Raw genomic sequence first — 12,540 nt, 5'->3', positions numbered from 1 at the left:
CTAACCTCACGAATGATGTCTCTTAGGCTAACCCCATTCAAGCAATATTATTTGTGAAAATATATCATAACTTTGCAGATTTTCAATACATTCAAATGAAATTTCCACTAAAATGCAGATTATGACTAGGAAAGAAAATTTAAACCTTTGCATTAAAAAATTAGATTGCAAAAAAATCGTTGAAATTCAATTTTTAGATTCTTTTTATAATAAAAACACAATGGCTTACCTTTGCTTTTTCATTTACACAAGCTCTCCTGCTTTTCGTACAGCATATTCAGTGACATTGAACTCTTCAGATTTTTTTCCTTGTTCCCCTTTCTTAAAGCAGGGGTCAGAGTTAAAATTTGCAGTTTTCCCCTTGTAATGGTTAAATTGAGTCTTATTTCTAATTAACTTTATCAAAATATTCATATTTGCTTTCTGTTTGATATCTTCATTAAGTGTGCTTTGAGATTCATTTTTTGGTAATTCTTCAAAAACTTTACAAACATTGATTTTAAAGTGTTACAAGCAGATTCAACTTTTCTTTTGGCATTGTTTGACTTGCACTGTGGAGCTACCCTATGAAGTTTAATTGGTGACTCTTCTATGTTCTGTAGAGATGAATTTATTTCTTCAAGTGCTTCTTGTTTAATAATTGACATTTTTCCAAGTTACTTCTCTACATTACTATCACTGTTCATCTCTTCACAGTATTCAGTTTCTTCATTTAATTTATTGTTGTTTATATTCACTGTCTCTACAGTCATGGTATATTTTTTACCCTGGAATTGATTTTGTACAACCATTTATTTCATTTGTACATGAAAAATACAAGTTTACTATCCTTAAACATTTTGTTATTTTTTTCTAATGACATTTTAAAGGATTAAAGCATGCTTTCGAATATATTTCATACTTTGAGAAAAAGGCTCTATGATGCTTAAACACACAGTAGATAAATGTTCAGAACTTGCTCCACTCCTCAATATTGATGTCCGATGGGTCCAATGATGTAATGAGTAACAGATTTTACACTTTTGCATAACACTTTTTATGACAGTCAGATCCAGTTTTTTTTCCAACACTATAAATTTCAAGTGTCTTTTCTGACATTTTACTTTGAATTCCAAAAAAATTTGATCGGGGGGGGGGGGGGGACAGTTTAGTTCTAACACTTTTGTTTTAGTTTTCGCAATGAAGCAGCAGCAGCAGTGACTTTATCATCACCTGCTGGGATGATAGTCTTATAATTAAATAAGACACCAGCTGCCCTCTGAAGGACAAAGACCAGTGTGCAATAATTTATATCTTCACAGAAGCTATTATTATTTTTTACAATCATCATCACAACAAGAAACATCACATCTTATATATCACCACCAGGCATTATATACATTAGGTTTTCAATTCTTCTCTCTTCCATCTGCCTCAGCTACTACAATTAGGTTGTAGCTGATAATTATTTCATTCTTTGTGATTTAATGCCTCATATTCTGGCTTTTTATCAGCAATTTTAAATTATTTCTTGGGAAAAATATATAGAGGCTTGTGTTAAATATTATAATGTAGATTTTTTTTCACACAAGTATAACCATTTCATATATATCATATACATTAAATAGATGTTTATTAAAATATATGCTGTAAAAATCAAAGTTTTTAAAAAAAATTGAACACTGTTGTGGTAAAATAACTATAATTAAGCATGTTAAAAAACTTCAAAAATTAATCTATATATATGATTAATATTATCTGGATTTATCAAATACAAAATAATTCTTTATGCAAAAATATATCAGATTGCAAAAGTTCGTCTTTGTCGCATCATAAGAAATATTTATAGATCAATTAAAAGTGAAATTAATTATTTGGAATTTGAACACTTCTAAGAATCTGAACATGAAGGTTTAATTTGAAAAATTATTTTGTTCACATAAAACCTTTTTTTTTCACCAACTCCCATTTGACACATTACATTAACATTTCTAATTATTTCATGAATTCATTTAATCCTAGAATTTTAAAATTTATTAATTGTTTTTAATTATTGCATTAACTACTCATGAAACTTAATTTAGTGAATACTGTAATAAATGTGTAAGCGTACATGAAAAATAAAATATAAATTTCTTTTTAATAAGTATGAATCATTATATTAAGTCAAAATGTACAAATATAATTAATGTAGTCATATAAGTACAATTGTGTTTTGTTATTCAAATGTATTAACTGTCAAAATAATGTTTACTTTTCTACAGTCTTCTTAATATATTAATAGGATTAAATTTTAAAAAAATTGAAAATTCATGCTGTGCATCCAAAAAAAAGTGTTTAAAAAATTGTGTTAAAAATAAAATAATAAAAAAAATTAAATTTAAATGACTTTTTTCCTCTAAGGTTTACATTTTCTTTCCTAGTCATAATCTACATTTTTTTGTGAGCATTTTAGTGGAAATTTCATTTGAATATATTGAAAATCTGCAAAGTTATATATTTTCACAAATAATATTGCTTGAATGGGGTTAGCCTAAGAGACGTCATTAGTGAGGTTAGAAAACATTTTTTTTCTCAAAAAGTTTTTGAGATATGTACATGAAACTTTGCATGGTCAACAAACATGGTAGAAGCAATAAATAAAAAATAATAATTAGAATCCGGGATGATGGGTTGCATTTCAGTATCTAGTTGAATGATTTGAAATCGGAACAATCCAGTCTTCTGTTTCGATGAATTTAGTGTTGCGAGCCAGAATAAACATATTAACGGTCAAAAAACCATTATTTTTTTTCTCCAGTATTTTACTTCATATATTTAGGAGAAATTTAAAATAAAATTTGTTTTGGTAACTGCTGTGCCTCTGGTCTAAAAATACGTTTGAAAAATTGTATTTTTTCTAACGAAAAATTCCACAAAAACAAAGTTTACATAATTTTTTTGCATGTAAATTTCAAATGTAAGTGTATGAATTATTTTTATTCATATTCTGTATATTTTTGTGAACACTTTAGTGAAAATTTCACTTGAATATATTGAAAATTGAAAAAGTTATGATTTATTTTCTGAAACAATGCCACTTAAAAATTGAGCCTCGGAAAAGTCATCTGCATCAGTTTTTGATAAATTTCAACATTTTTTTTCTCAAGAAGTTTTAGAGATATGCAAATAATATTTCACATGGTTAATAAGGATGATAAATGCAACAAATAAAAAAAAAATCATTGAAATCTGAGACTATGGGTGTCATGGCTGGGTGATTTGACATGTAATGACCCGGGAGTGAATAGAAGTTTTTACGACAGGGATTCAAAAAAAACTCTGATACCTCTATTATCTAGAACCTTGATTTCTAAAATCTGGAACCTAGATTTTTAGGAGTCAACTATATGACTTTAAATATATATTGATATCACATCATTCAATATATTCATGCCTGATAACATTATTCAAAACAGATTCAGAAGAGAAAGTGATAAACGATTATGAGCTGCAGTGCTGGAGGAAAGAGCTCGTAAAGGATAGGAAACTACTCGATGGATGTGGTATAAAGGTAACTATCTTTACCTATGCTAGAACAATCACAAAAAACTATCTTTTGAAGTTAACAATTTATTTATGTGAAATGTTTTTGATAAGGGTAAATTTCTTTAAAGGGAGTACCTGGTGAAGAAAACAACAGGTTCACGTGTGCCAAAGAAATCATAGATGTGATAACAGTAGTGATAAACACTTGCAGTGTAGCGCATGCCGCAGCAAACTTCCAGCAGTATGACGAGTATGCATTTCCTCCTAATTACCCAGCTATCCTTTCAGGCGAAGTCTTGAAAGATAAGGTAAAAAAAAAACAACAATTTCTATATATATATATATATATTACCATCGTTTTGTGTATTTTTAGAGCAGGGATGTCCAATCTGTGGCGTAACAAGCAATTTTTAACTAACATAGATAATGTGTATCCTCTTCAAACCTGAGCCCGGTACAATAATCAAGTATATTTATTATAAAAACAAATAACTTTAGATTGATTTGTGTTCGCTTTATGTCAAAATGCTCTTCGGAAAGAAAAACAAAAACCATTTCTGAAAAAAAAAATTAATTACAATATTTACTCGCGTATAGGACAAGGTTCTTATTCAATTTTCACTTCTTCAAAAACTTAGGTCATCCTATATGCATGGGCAAATATCTAAACCAAATAATGTCACAGAAGACAAAAAAATATCAGTGGGAAAAACAGGAAAGAACAACTACAGAACTAAGGGGCCATTCAAGTACACTGCTCAAAACAAATAGGGGAGCAAGCAAAAAAGTGAAGAAAACCATGCGAGACAGCCACGTATTGGCATACAATGGATAATACACGCGTATCAATGCGCAATACAGAAAAAAGACGTAAAAAAATTTGGAATTAAGCTTTAATTCTTTGAAAATATGGAAAAAACATGAAAAGATGATTTAGGGCAACAATTTGGTTACATGTAAACGATAAAAAAAAGTACTGTTTAGACATGATGCACGAGTTTTAATAGGGCGTGTGGTCTCCTCGAACAGCTAAGACTGCTGCACACCTGTTTGCCATGGATGCGATGAGGTTATCGATCAGACTTTGGGGAATACTGTTCCACTCCTCAAGAAGTGCAAAGTCTCGGACAGTAACAGGCGGCCTTGGTCGCGCAGCAATGCGTCGTCCGAGCATATCCCAAACATTGGGATTGGATTCAGGTCAGGAGAGCACGCTTGCCATTCCATACGACGAGCTCTATGCGGTCGGGCATTATCATCCTCGAAAACAAAGGAATCTCCAATGGCTCCAGCATAAGGGATGACATGAGGTCGTAGTATCTCGTCTGCATACCTTCGGGGCGTCAAAGTGCCATTCCGAATGATATGCAGGTCCGTACGTCCGCCTATGCTGATTCCACCCCATACCATCCAACCAGCTCGTCTGTATTGTGACCTTTCAGGAACGAATGCGGGGTTATTTCGAGTGCCCCTGTCCCTCCATACCAGAACACGTCGGGTGTCACACTCCAGACTGAATCGGGACTCGTCTGTAAACAGCACTTGGCTCCAATCATGTTGCTCCCAATCTCGATGTTTAGCAGCCCATCTTCTTCGGGCCGCACGGTGGCGTGGGGTCAACGGAATGCAGACCATTGGCCTACGTGCATAGAGCCCTCCCTCATGAAGCCGATTACGTACTGTTTGGCTGGACACCCTTCGTCCTGTTGCCAAGAGCAACCGTCTTTGCAGTTGCGTAGCATTCTATGTTCTGTTTCGACGGGCTGTTAACCGTACATACCGGTCATCAGTTGCTGTAGTGGCGCGTGGCCGACCTTGCCCTGGTCGACGTCTAACATTTCCTGTTTCTTGGAATCGATTCCACAGCCTTGCAACAACAACACTTCTGGCGACTCCAACAGCGTCCGCGACACTACGTTGTGTTTGCCCCCGGGGCTATATTTCCGTATTCGGGTTTCGTGCCAACTTGGCGAAATCTCTGTAACAAGTTTGGCATGTTTCATATTACCCATAATTCCACAAGAATTATAGCTACGGTAACCCTAATAAGACGTGGAGCGATGATATTCCCAAAATTATTAATTTTACCGGGGCACCATGTTTGTTTTTGTTGACATCTGGAATTCGGACGCCCTTGACCACCTGTGCGGCTTTGACGAATCAAATACTTGAATTTCGCTGTATTTGATGGTATTTATAACCACTAAGACGCCTTCATATACTGTATTAAGGAGTTCTAATAACCACGACAGCGATTAGCCAGACTGTGACGTCACTTGATTAATATGAATAACATTAATTTATTACATAATAATATTAATTATTATTTAATGAAATAAATATTCTAAAAAAACAGTATAAAGGTCATTATACTGATTATAAAGATTATTTTCTCCTTTCGTCTGATTTTATCCTTATTGGATTACAGATCTCTTGGTGCTGTTGGAACAAAGCCAATAGTTACCCAGGGCGACCGAGCGTAGCGAGGGAGCTGTGCCCCGCGACCCCCACGCCCGAAGGTCGGGTCGCAGCAGGCTGCGGCGAGGGAGCGAGTGGGAAGCGGATATATCCGCGGCGCAAGCGAAGCGCGCTGCGTTACTTGTTGGTCGATTTTCTTGCTACAGGGGTTTTCTACAGGTATCATGGTCATTTTATCAAGAATGACCATCTTGCTTGAACCAATCAAGCAAGAAAATCGACCAACAAGATATATCCGCTTCCCGCTCGCTCCCTCGCCCTTCGGGCGTGAGGGTCGCGGGGCACAGCTCCCTCGGTCGCCCTGGGTAACTATTGACTTTGTTCCAACAGCACCAAGAGATCTGTAATTCAGTAAGGATAAAACCCGACGAAAGGAATGTACCGACAGTCCAATGAAGTAATTAATTACTATAATAACTTATAATTACTGACTATAAATATAACATAGGTTATATACATCAAAATAATAATAATTATAATAATATTACTTAGTTTTATTATATTAATTTGTATTTCTTATTATTACAGTATAAATTATTAATTACAATTGTTAATAATAACATTTATAATAAATATAAATTAATTATCTGACATAATAAATGAATTTCAATCCATTAGTTCTCATTTAATTGTAAAATCGACCTTTTCTGCATATTCGTGACGTCACATAGAGCTGTTCTAACACAGACATCCTCAAGTCACCTTGTCTCAAAAAGAAAAATACTGCGCAATCGAATTTCACAGTTACGGCAGTAAAACAGACGTTTCTGCAACATCTCGATTTCTGCCCTTATCTCCTTTTTCTGGTTTTTGACATCATGAACTTGGATTTGCATTTGAAGTTTTCTTCTTCCGTTTCCTGCTAGGCTTTAAATTATGGATGATTCATTTTATGTTACTTATCGGTATACATCTTTGCGTAATTTTGTTAAAAACCATGTGCTCCCCTAATTGTTTTGAGCAGTGTATTACGTAAGCAGATTTTCAGCCATTTTTGACCCCCCCCTCCCAGCAAAATTTCGTCAGCAGCTTAGAATATTTCATATCAAAAAAGGGGTGGTTGATGACGTAAGCAACCTTCAATCTCCCCCCCCCCCCCCTCACTGCTGGCATTATACTTGAATGACCCCTAATGATAAATTTGACTCATTGATAATTTAGGATTCATTTGAAAATTCAATATTGATGAAAAAATTTAAGTCAGAATCTTTCATAAAGTGAAATAATCGAAAAATGATGAATAAAACAATCGAAAACTAATGAAATAAATAGTTCCAGAATTTATGAGAGACATAATTTCGATTTTGTGAAAGTTTCCAATACTTTTATACCCCTCCCCATTTCATTATGGGCCCTGGGCCAGACACAGATCCCGACAGTGGCATCAGGGACTGCTGAAGAACCCACAGTATTTTGTAACAGCATTCTGAGCACACTTCCCCTCCATCCTTAATATAATACAGCACTTATATCACCCTGCATTTACATTGCCTCGCCCTAAAAATCTTGTGCTATTATCTAGGAATAAATGAAATAAGACGTTGAATTAATAAATTTAATTTATTTTGATCTCTAAAATCATACCTCGTCTTATATACGAGATCATCCTATATATGCAAGTAAATACAGTAATTAATTTGAGTCAAAATGCAGAAATGAGATGGGTTATAATAGCGCGCTAGAACTGCGCCTATGAGAAAGGATATAACGTTTATTATGGACAGGTAATATGAAAAAAAAAATAGAATGTGTGGTTTTGTAAGTCAGTTTGTGTGTTGTGTGACAAGAGAATTTCGATAAAATCAGAGTGCTGGTCATGGCTTACAGAATTTAGCTATATTCAAAAGGTTGGACATTCCTATACTAGAATAGACAGGTATAAACTTCTGACATTTTACAAGGTGGACGAAAAGTCCTGGACAAATTATAAAAATTAATGAAAAGCCAACTGATTGACATAAAAAGGTGCGTTTTGCACTAAAATATTTCATGGCCTAGAGTTATTTTCTGATAAATTTTGAAAAAGTTCAAAATATAACTCACAGATGGTGATGTATCGCGAAAAACTAGACACAACACACAAAAAGTGACAAAAAAATGTGGGGGGGGGGGGGGGGAAGAGAAGATAAAAAATTACTTCTGAAGAAAAAGGCAATAGAAAAAAAAAATATTTGAAAGAAAAACTGGTTCTCAGACTCAGCCAGAGCTACAAAGGGTGCTCATATTGAAATGCGGTAGTTTTATATGCAATGCAAACTGATTGAAACGTTAGTTAATAGCCCTGTTTGTGTTTGGAGAGTTAAAAATAATACAGCGGCATCTGTGAGTGAAATGGTGAACTATTTTCTTAATAAAGCAAAAGACAATAAGGCCACAATGAGTGTTTTTATTCAAACTGCACCTCTTCATGTGTCAGTTGGTTAATTTTTTTAATATCAATTTTTAAAATGAGTCCAGGACTTTACGTCCATCCTGTATAAGGGTTCAAACTTTGTCAAGCAAACATTTCGAGCCTCTTTATGATGAACATGGTTGAGCTGTTTCTATCAAAACCTTGAGCTCCTCTCTTTACTGAAAGTGGAACATATGGCCAATGGTATTTTAAGGCAGGAGTACAGTCAGGCACGACTAGATACTGTGTCCACTAACAATTTAAAATAAGGTTGTTTTCTTAAAATTAACAAAATATCGTAAGTTTCAGATTAAATTGATTGTTAATAAAATTATTTTTGTCTGATATACATAATTCAATATTCTAGACTCCATTGACAGAGCAAGACATACTGGAAAAAATCCCAAACAAGGAGACAACATTGGACATCATGGTCATCACTCAACTCTTGAGTACGAGAGCAACTAAATCTTTGGGAGACTTTGAATCCCAGTACATGTTTGATCCATTCTGTTCAAAAGCTGCTGAAGAGTAAGTTGAATTTGTCATCAATATTGATTTTTAAAATAAATTCAAACTGAAAGACCAGAGTCGATTCTTGCTTAATCAGGTAACGTATAAACTATAGTTTCCCAAACTTTTTGTTCCATCGCCTCCTTCTCTTCATAAAGTTTTTCTTCTCATCGCCCCCCAACTCAAGAAAACTTATAGGATCCTACACTTAAGAAATGATATTACCCACTTTGGGAAACACTATTATAAACGGATACCCCAGCTTAAATATATATCTTATCTAACCAAAATTTCTTCCATAGATACAATGTTAAAATTCCCAGCTTAGTAGAATAACTGCAAAAACTTTTTTGAATATTGGAATTAACATGGCAACTGTAAATATATATTGGCTATTATGTACACATAACATTTTTATTAAATGAAACATTTAAAAATTATTGAAAATATGTTTTCAGTTTAAACTTATTAGAAAAACCTAGAATTGGGAGCACGAAAAGTGTCCTCACTACATTACTTTATTTTTGTTCTCTGTTAAGCCAATAGAGGGTGCTAACGTTTTAGATGAAAGTAAAAATCTCAACAAAATCTGCATATTAGCCAAGGCTTCATGTGATTGTTTTGAAATTAGAAAAAAAAAAGGAAGGATGATGAATGCAAAAAGAATTTGAGTTTTTGCAACAAAAAGGTTTGGACACAATAGTAATAATAAAAACTCAAACTGAAATTGCCAAAGAGAATGACATTTCTCAAGATTAGGTGTCTAGTATTAAGAAAAATTTGAATAAAATTAAAGAAGAGACTGGCGAAAGAACAGAAATTAGAGACGTGTGTATCCTTGAGCCCTTCTTCTGGTAATTATAGAAATTTCATGAACAGCTCATGAGTAAAAATCAAATATTTGAAAGTTGCTTAAAAGCATCAATGTCCGAATGAACTCAAAATATCAGAAGAGAAAATCAAATTTCGATGGAGTTAACTTGTATTGCGATGGTTTCATGCTAAAACTGTGTTAATTAACAGTGCTGACAAACCAGCAGAGGAAATCACCTCTAAAGATTTTGAAAATTCTGAAAATATTTCCGCTTCAAAAGGATGGTTACACAGATGGCAGCAAAGGAATAATTTGACATTTAAGACATTTTACAAACTATACTAACAGTAAGAATTGAATATTCTACTTGATTGGATATCATGTGTTGAAACCGTTGATATCAGTTTAAGCTGGGCAGACCATATTCAGTATTAGATAGGGAAGGAAGCATTTCAAATTATGTACTATTTTAATCATATTTTTAAAATCCCTTATTTTGTTCAGAAAATTAACTACATTTAGGAAACAATATTTACAGGCCGATTGCTTCTGCTTAACAACTTTTAACATCTATGGATCAATGGTTTTTAATCTTTTACTACAGATCCCCCCGGTTGTGTGTGGCATCTATAAAAATGAAATGGCTTTCAATTTATTATCAAGAGTTCTGTCTACAAAAAAAAAAGCAAAATTTCAATTAATATGAGGCTTTCACCATGGCCCCCTACATCCTGCAGCGAGTGTTCCTAGGCTGGAATCTTTGATGGGCTCCTCTATGGTGAATTCTTAGTGTGAAAAAAAAAAGATAACTGTCCTGAGCCCCTTCTGGAAGCTACATCTTTCCTAGAAAGGTGCAACAGACGCAACCAGAAAAGGGCCACAGAACAGAGGATTTTGAAGAACTGCTGGTCTAAATGAATTTCAAAAATAGCTATATTTAAACTGATATTGTATAAATATATATATGCTCAGCAATTTTTTTTTCTTCTATTTCTAGATTTAGACAAGACTTATCAGAAATCAGCAAACAGATAAAGTTAAGAAACAGGTGCCAAGCATTCCCATACCACTGGCTTGACCCAGAATTCATTCCAAACGCTATCAGCATATGATTTCATTTAGAGCATAAACTTTTTCTTGCAAGAATAGCTGTTTTTTGACTGCATCAAGCATTAGAAGAAAGAGAATCATGGCGATTTGTACCGAAAGCAAACGTCCTGCTACTGAATGAAAACATTTACAGTGAGTTTCATGGTACCTCTTCAATGCAGTATTGAAAAAGACTGATAATGGTGTTGCTACTAAGTTAACCAGAACATAGGTGTGAAAATGTTTCGAACAATGCAAAGTGGTTTAAAAATGATATTTGAACTTGCAATAATGAGATTGACTGTCTACTTTTTAAAGCACATCTTTCATGTTTGTCCTTTTAATTGCATGTTGTATTTTCTCAATGTCTGTCTGATATGGGATGTTTTGTGCAGAGCGAGCATTAAGGCTGAGTCACTTTTATACTTTTTGTACAAATTTTATGTGGAACAAAATAAAAAAACATGAATTTTCTATTGCGGTTCAAGTCAATCATACAAGACTTTCCAATATGGTACACCAAGACTTGACACATCGGGAAAAATTCAGGCGGCAGCTAATTTTCACAGTTGCCAAGCACTTTCCCCCCAGACACAATTGGTCCAAAATAGTGTATTCTTTGACTTGTCTGAAACTTAGTGATCTCTTCTCATGATAGCAAGACGATTATTATGGGCATGACAATTATTTACAATTATGTAATAATTTGTTCGGTTATGATATATATAAAAAAAATTAGGCACCCCAATGTGAATTTTTTAGTCTGCATGGTGACCTGATACCCGGGATTTGTCAAGCCCTGTGGTACATGCCACTAATAAAAGTGCTGGATCAAGGGTGGCTTTTAAGTGAGGGTGCTGCGGGTTGTAAGGGTGGCACCGCATGCTTTTGTTTGGACACATAAAATCTTAAAATAATAAAAACTCAAGACATCCAGCGTTGTCACTTTTTTGAGCCATACGTTGACAACAAAGATTGTGAGAAAACTTGAGGGAACAGACAGAGCATGGGAAATACCTCCTAGGCACTACTATAAGTTACGTAGGAGGTATTGGCCTGGGGTCGTAATACCAGAAAGAAAAATTGACTCTACCACACAGGCAAGTGTGTATTTTGGATTCCCCCACCTAGTAATTTTTCTGGAGGTGTCAAATAAAGGCATAGAAAGAATTTGGGTTCTCACTTGTACGGGGCCCGGAGCACCAGAACCCAGTGGGCTGCGATAGCCCAGGTCAATAAGAGACTCTCCTAAAGTGCTGAAGGATATTTAGAGATACAGTGAATTTGATACTAGATTCGTCAATGTCAGAAACGTTCCTGAAGTGGAGGTACGACAGAAATTGGGCGACATGGCCACAGAAAAAGATTGCTACCGCATGCAAACAAAGTTCAACTATATGTTTGAGATCAATTAAAATACGGGCATAATTAAGGGCAATGAGATAACCCTGGACAAAAAAAACATCCGGGACTGCTTCTTCAAAAGGATGTATAGTCAAGCTTATTTTGGTGTCTAATGTTGTGTGGCTATAGATTGATTTAAAAAAAAAAGAATTCTTTCATTCCAGAGTCCCCTAGACCAGTGGTTCTCAACCGGTGTTCCTTGTGCACTCTCCAGGGGCTCTGCGGCCGCTCGAAGAAATTAAAAAAACCAGTAAAATTTAAAAAATAGTTATAAATATTTTTAAATAGTAAAAATAAATCAGTAACTTTAATGAATAATTAGAAAATGGGCCTACGGGGCTCG

At 34.4% G+C, this 12,540-nt stretch overlaps 1 protein-coding gene across 1 annotated transcript in view; it reads left to right on the top strand.

Annotated features, from left to right (window-relative positions):
• The window catches only part of LOC149070375 (allene oxide synthase-lipoxygenase protein-like), a 41,096-nt gene extending 29,827 nt beyond the window's left edge, over window positions 1–11,269 (top strand). Inside the window, exons 12-15 of the mRNA XM_089249684.1 lie at window positions 3,438–3,532; window positions 3,636–3,815; window positions 8,745–8,908; window positions 10,702–11,269. Of these exons, the coding sequence (XP_089105810.1) occupies window positions 3,438–3,532; window positions 3,636–3,815; window positions 8,745–8,908; window positions 10,702–10,816 (554 nt within the window). The 3' untranslated portion in view covers window positions 10,817–11,269. The remainder of the gene's footprint in view (window positions 1–3,437; window positions 3,533–3,635; window positions 3,816–8,744; window positions 8,909–10,701) is intronic.
• The last annotated feature ends 1,271 nt before the right edge of the window (window positions 11,270–12,540 follow it).

The sequence above is a fragment of the Pholcus phalangioides genome, unplaced genomic scaffold, assembly GCF_987345545.1.
Source record: "Pholcus phalangioides strain wild (caught in Gottingen) unplaced genomic scaffold, Ppha-v1.0 ptg000022l_1, whole genome shotgun sequence".
Lineage (NCBI taxonomy): Eukaryota > Metazoa > Arthropoda > Arachnida > Araneae > Pholcidae > Pholcus > Pholcus phalangioides.
The sequence above is the reverse complement of the archived record's forward strand: the minus strand, read 5'-3'. Positions and strand labels throughout refer to the sequence as shown.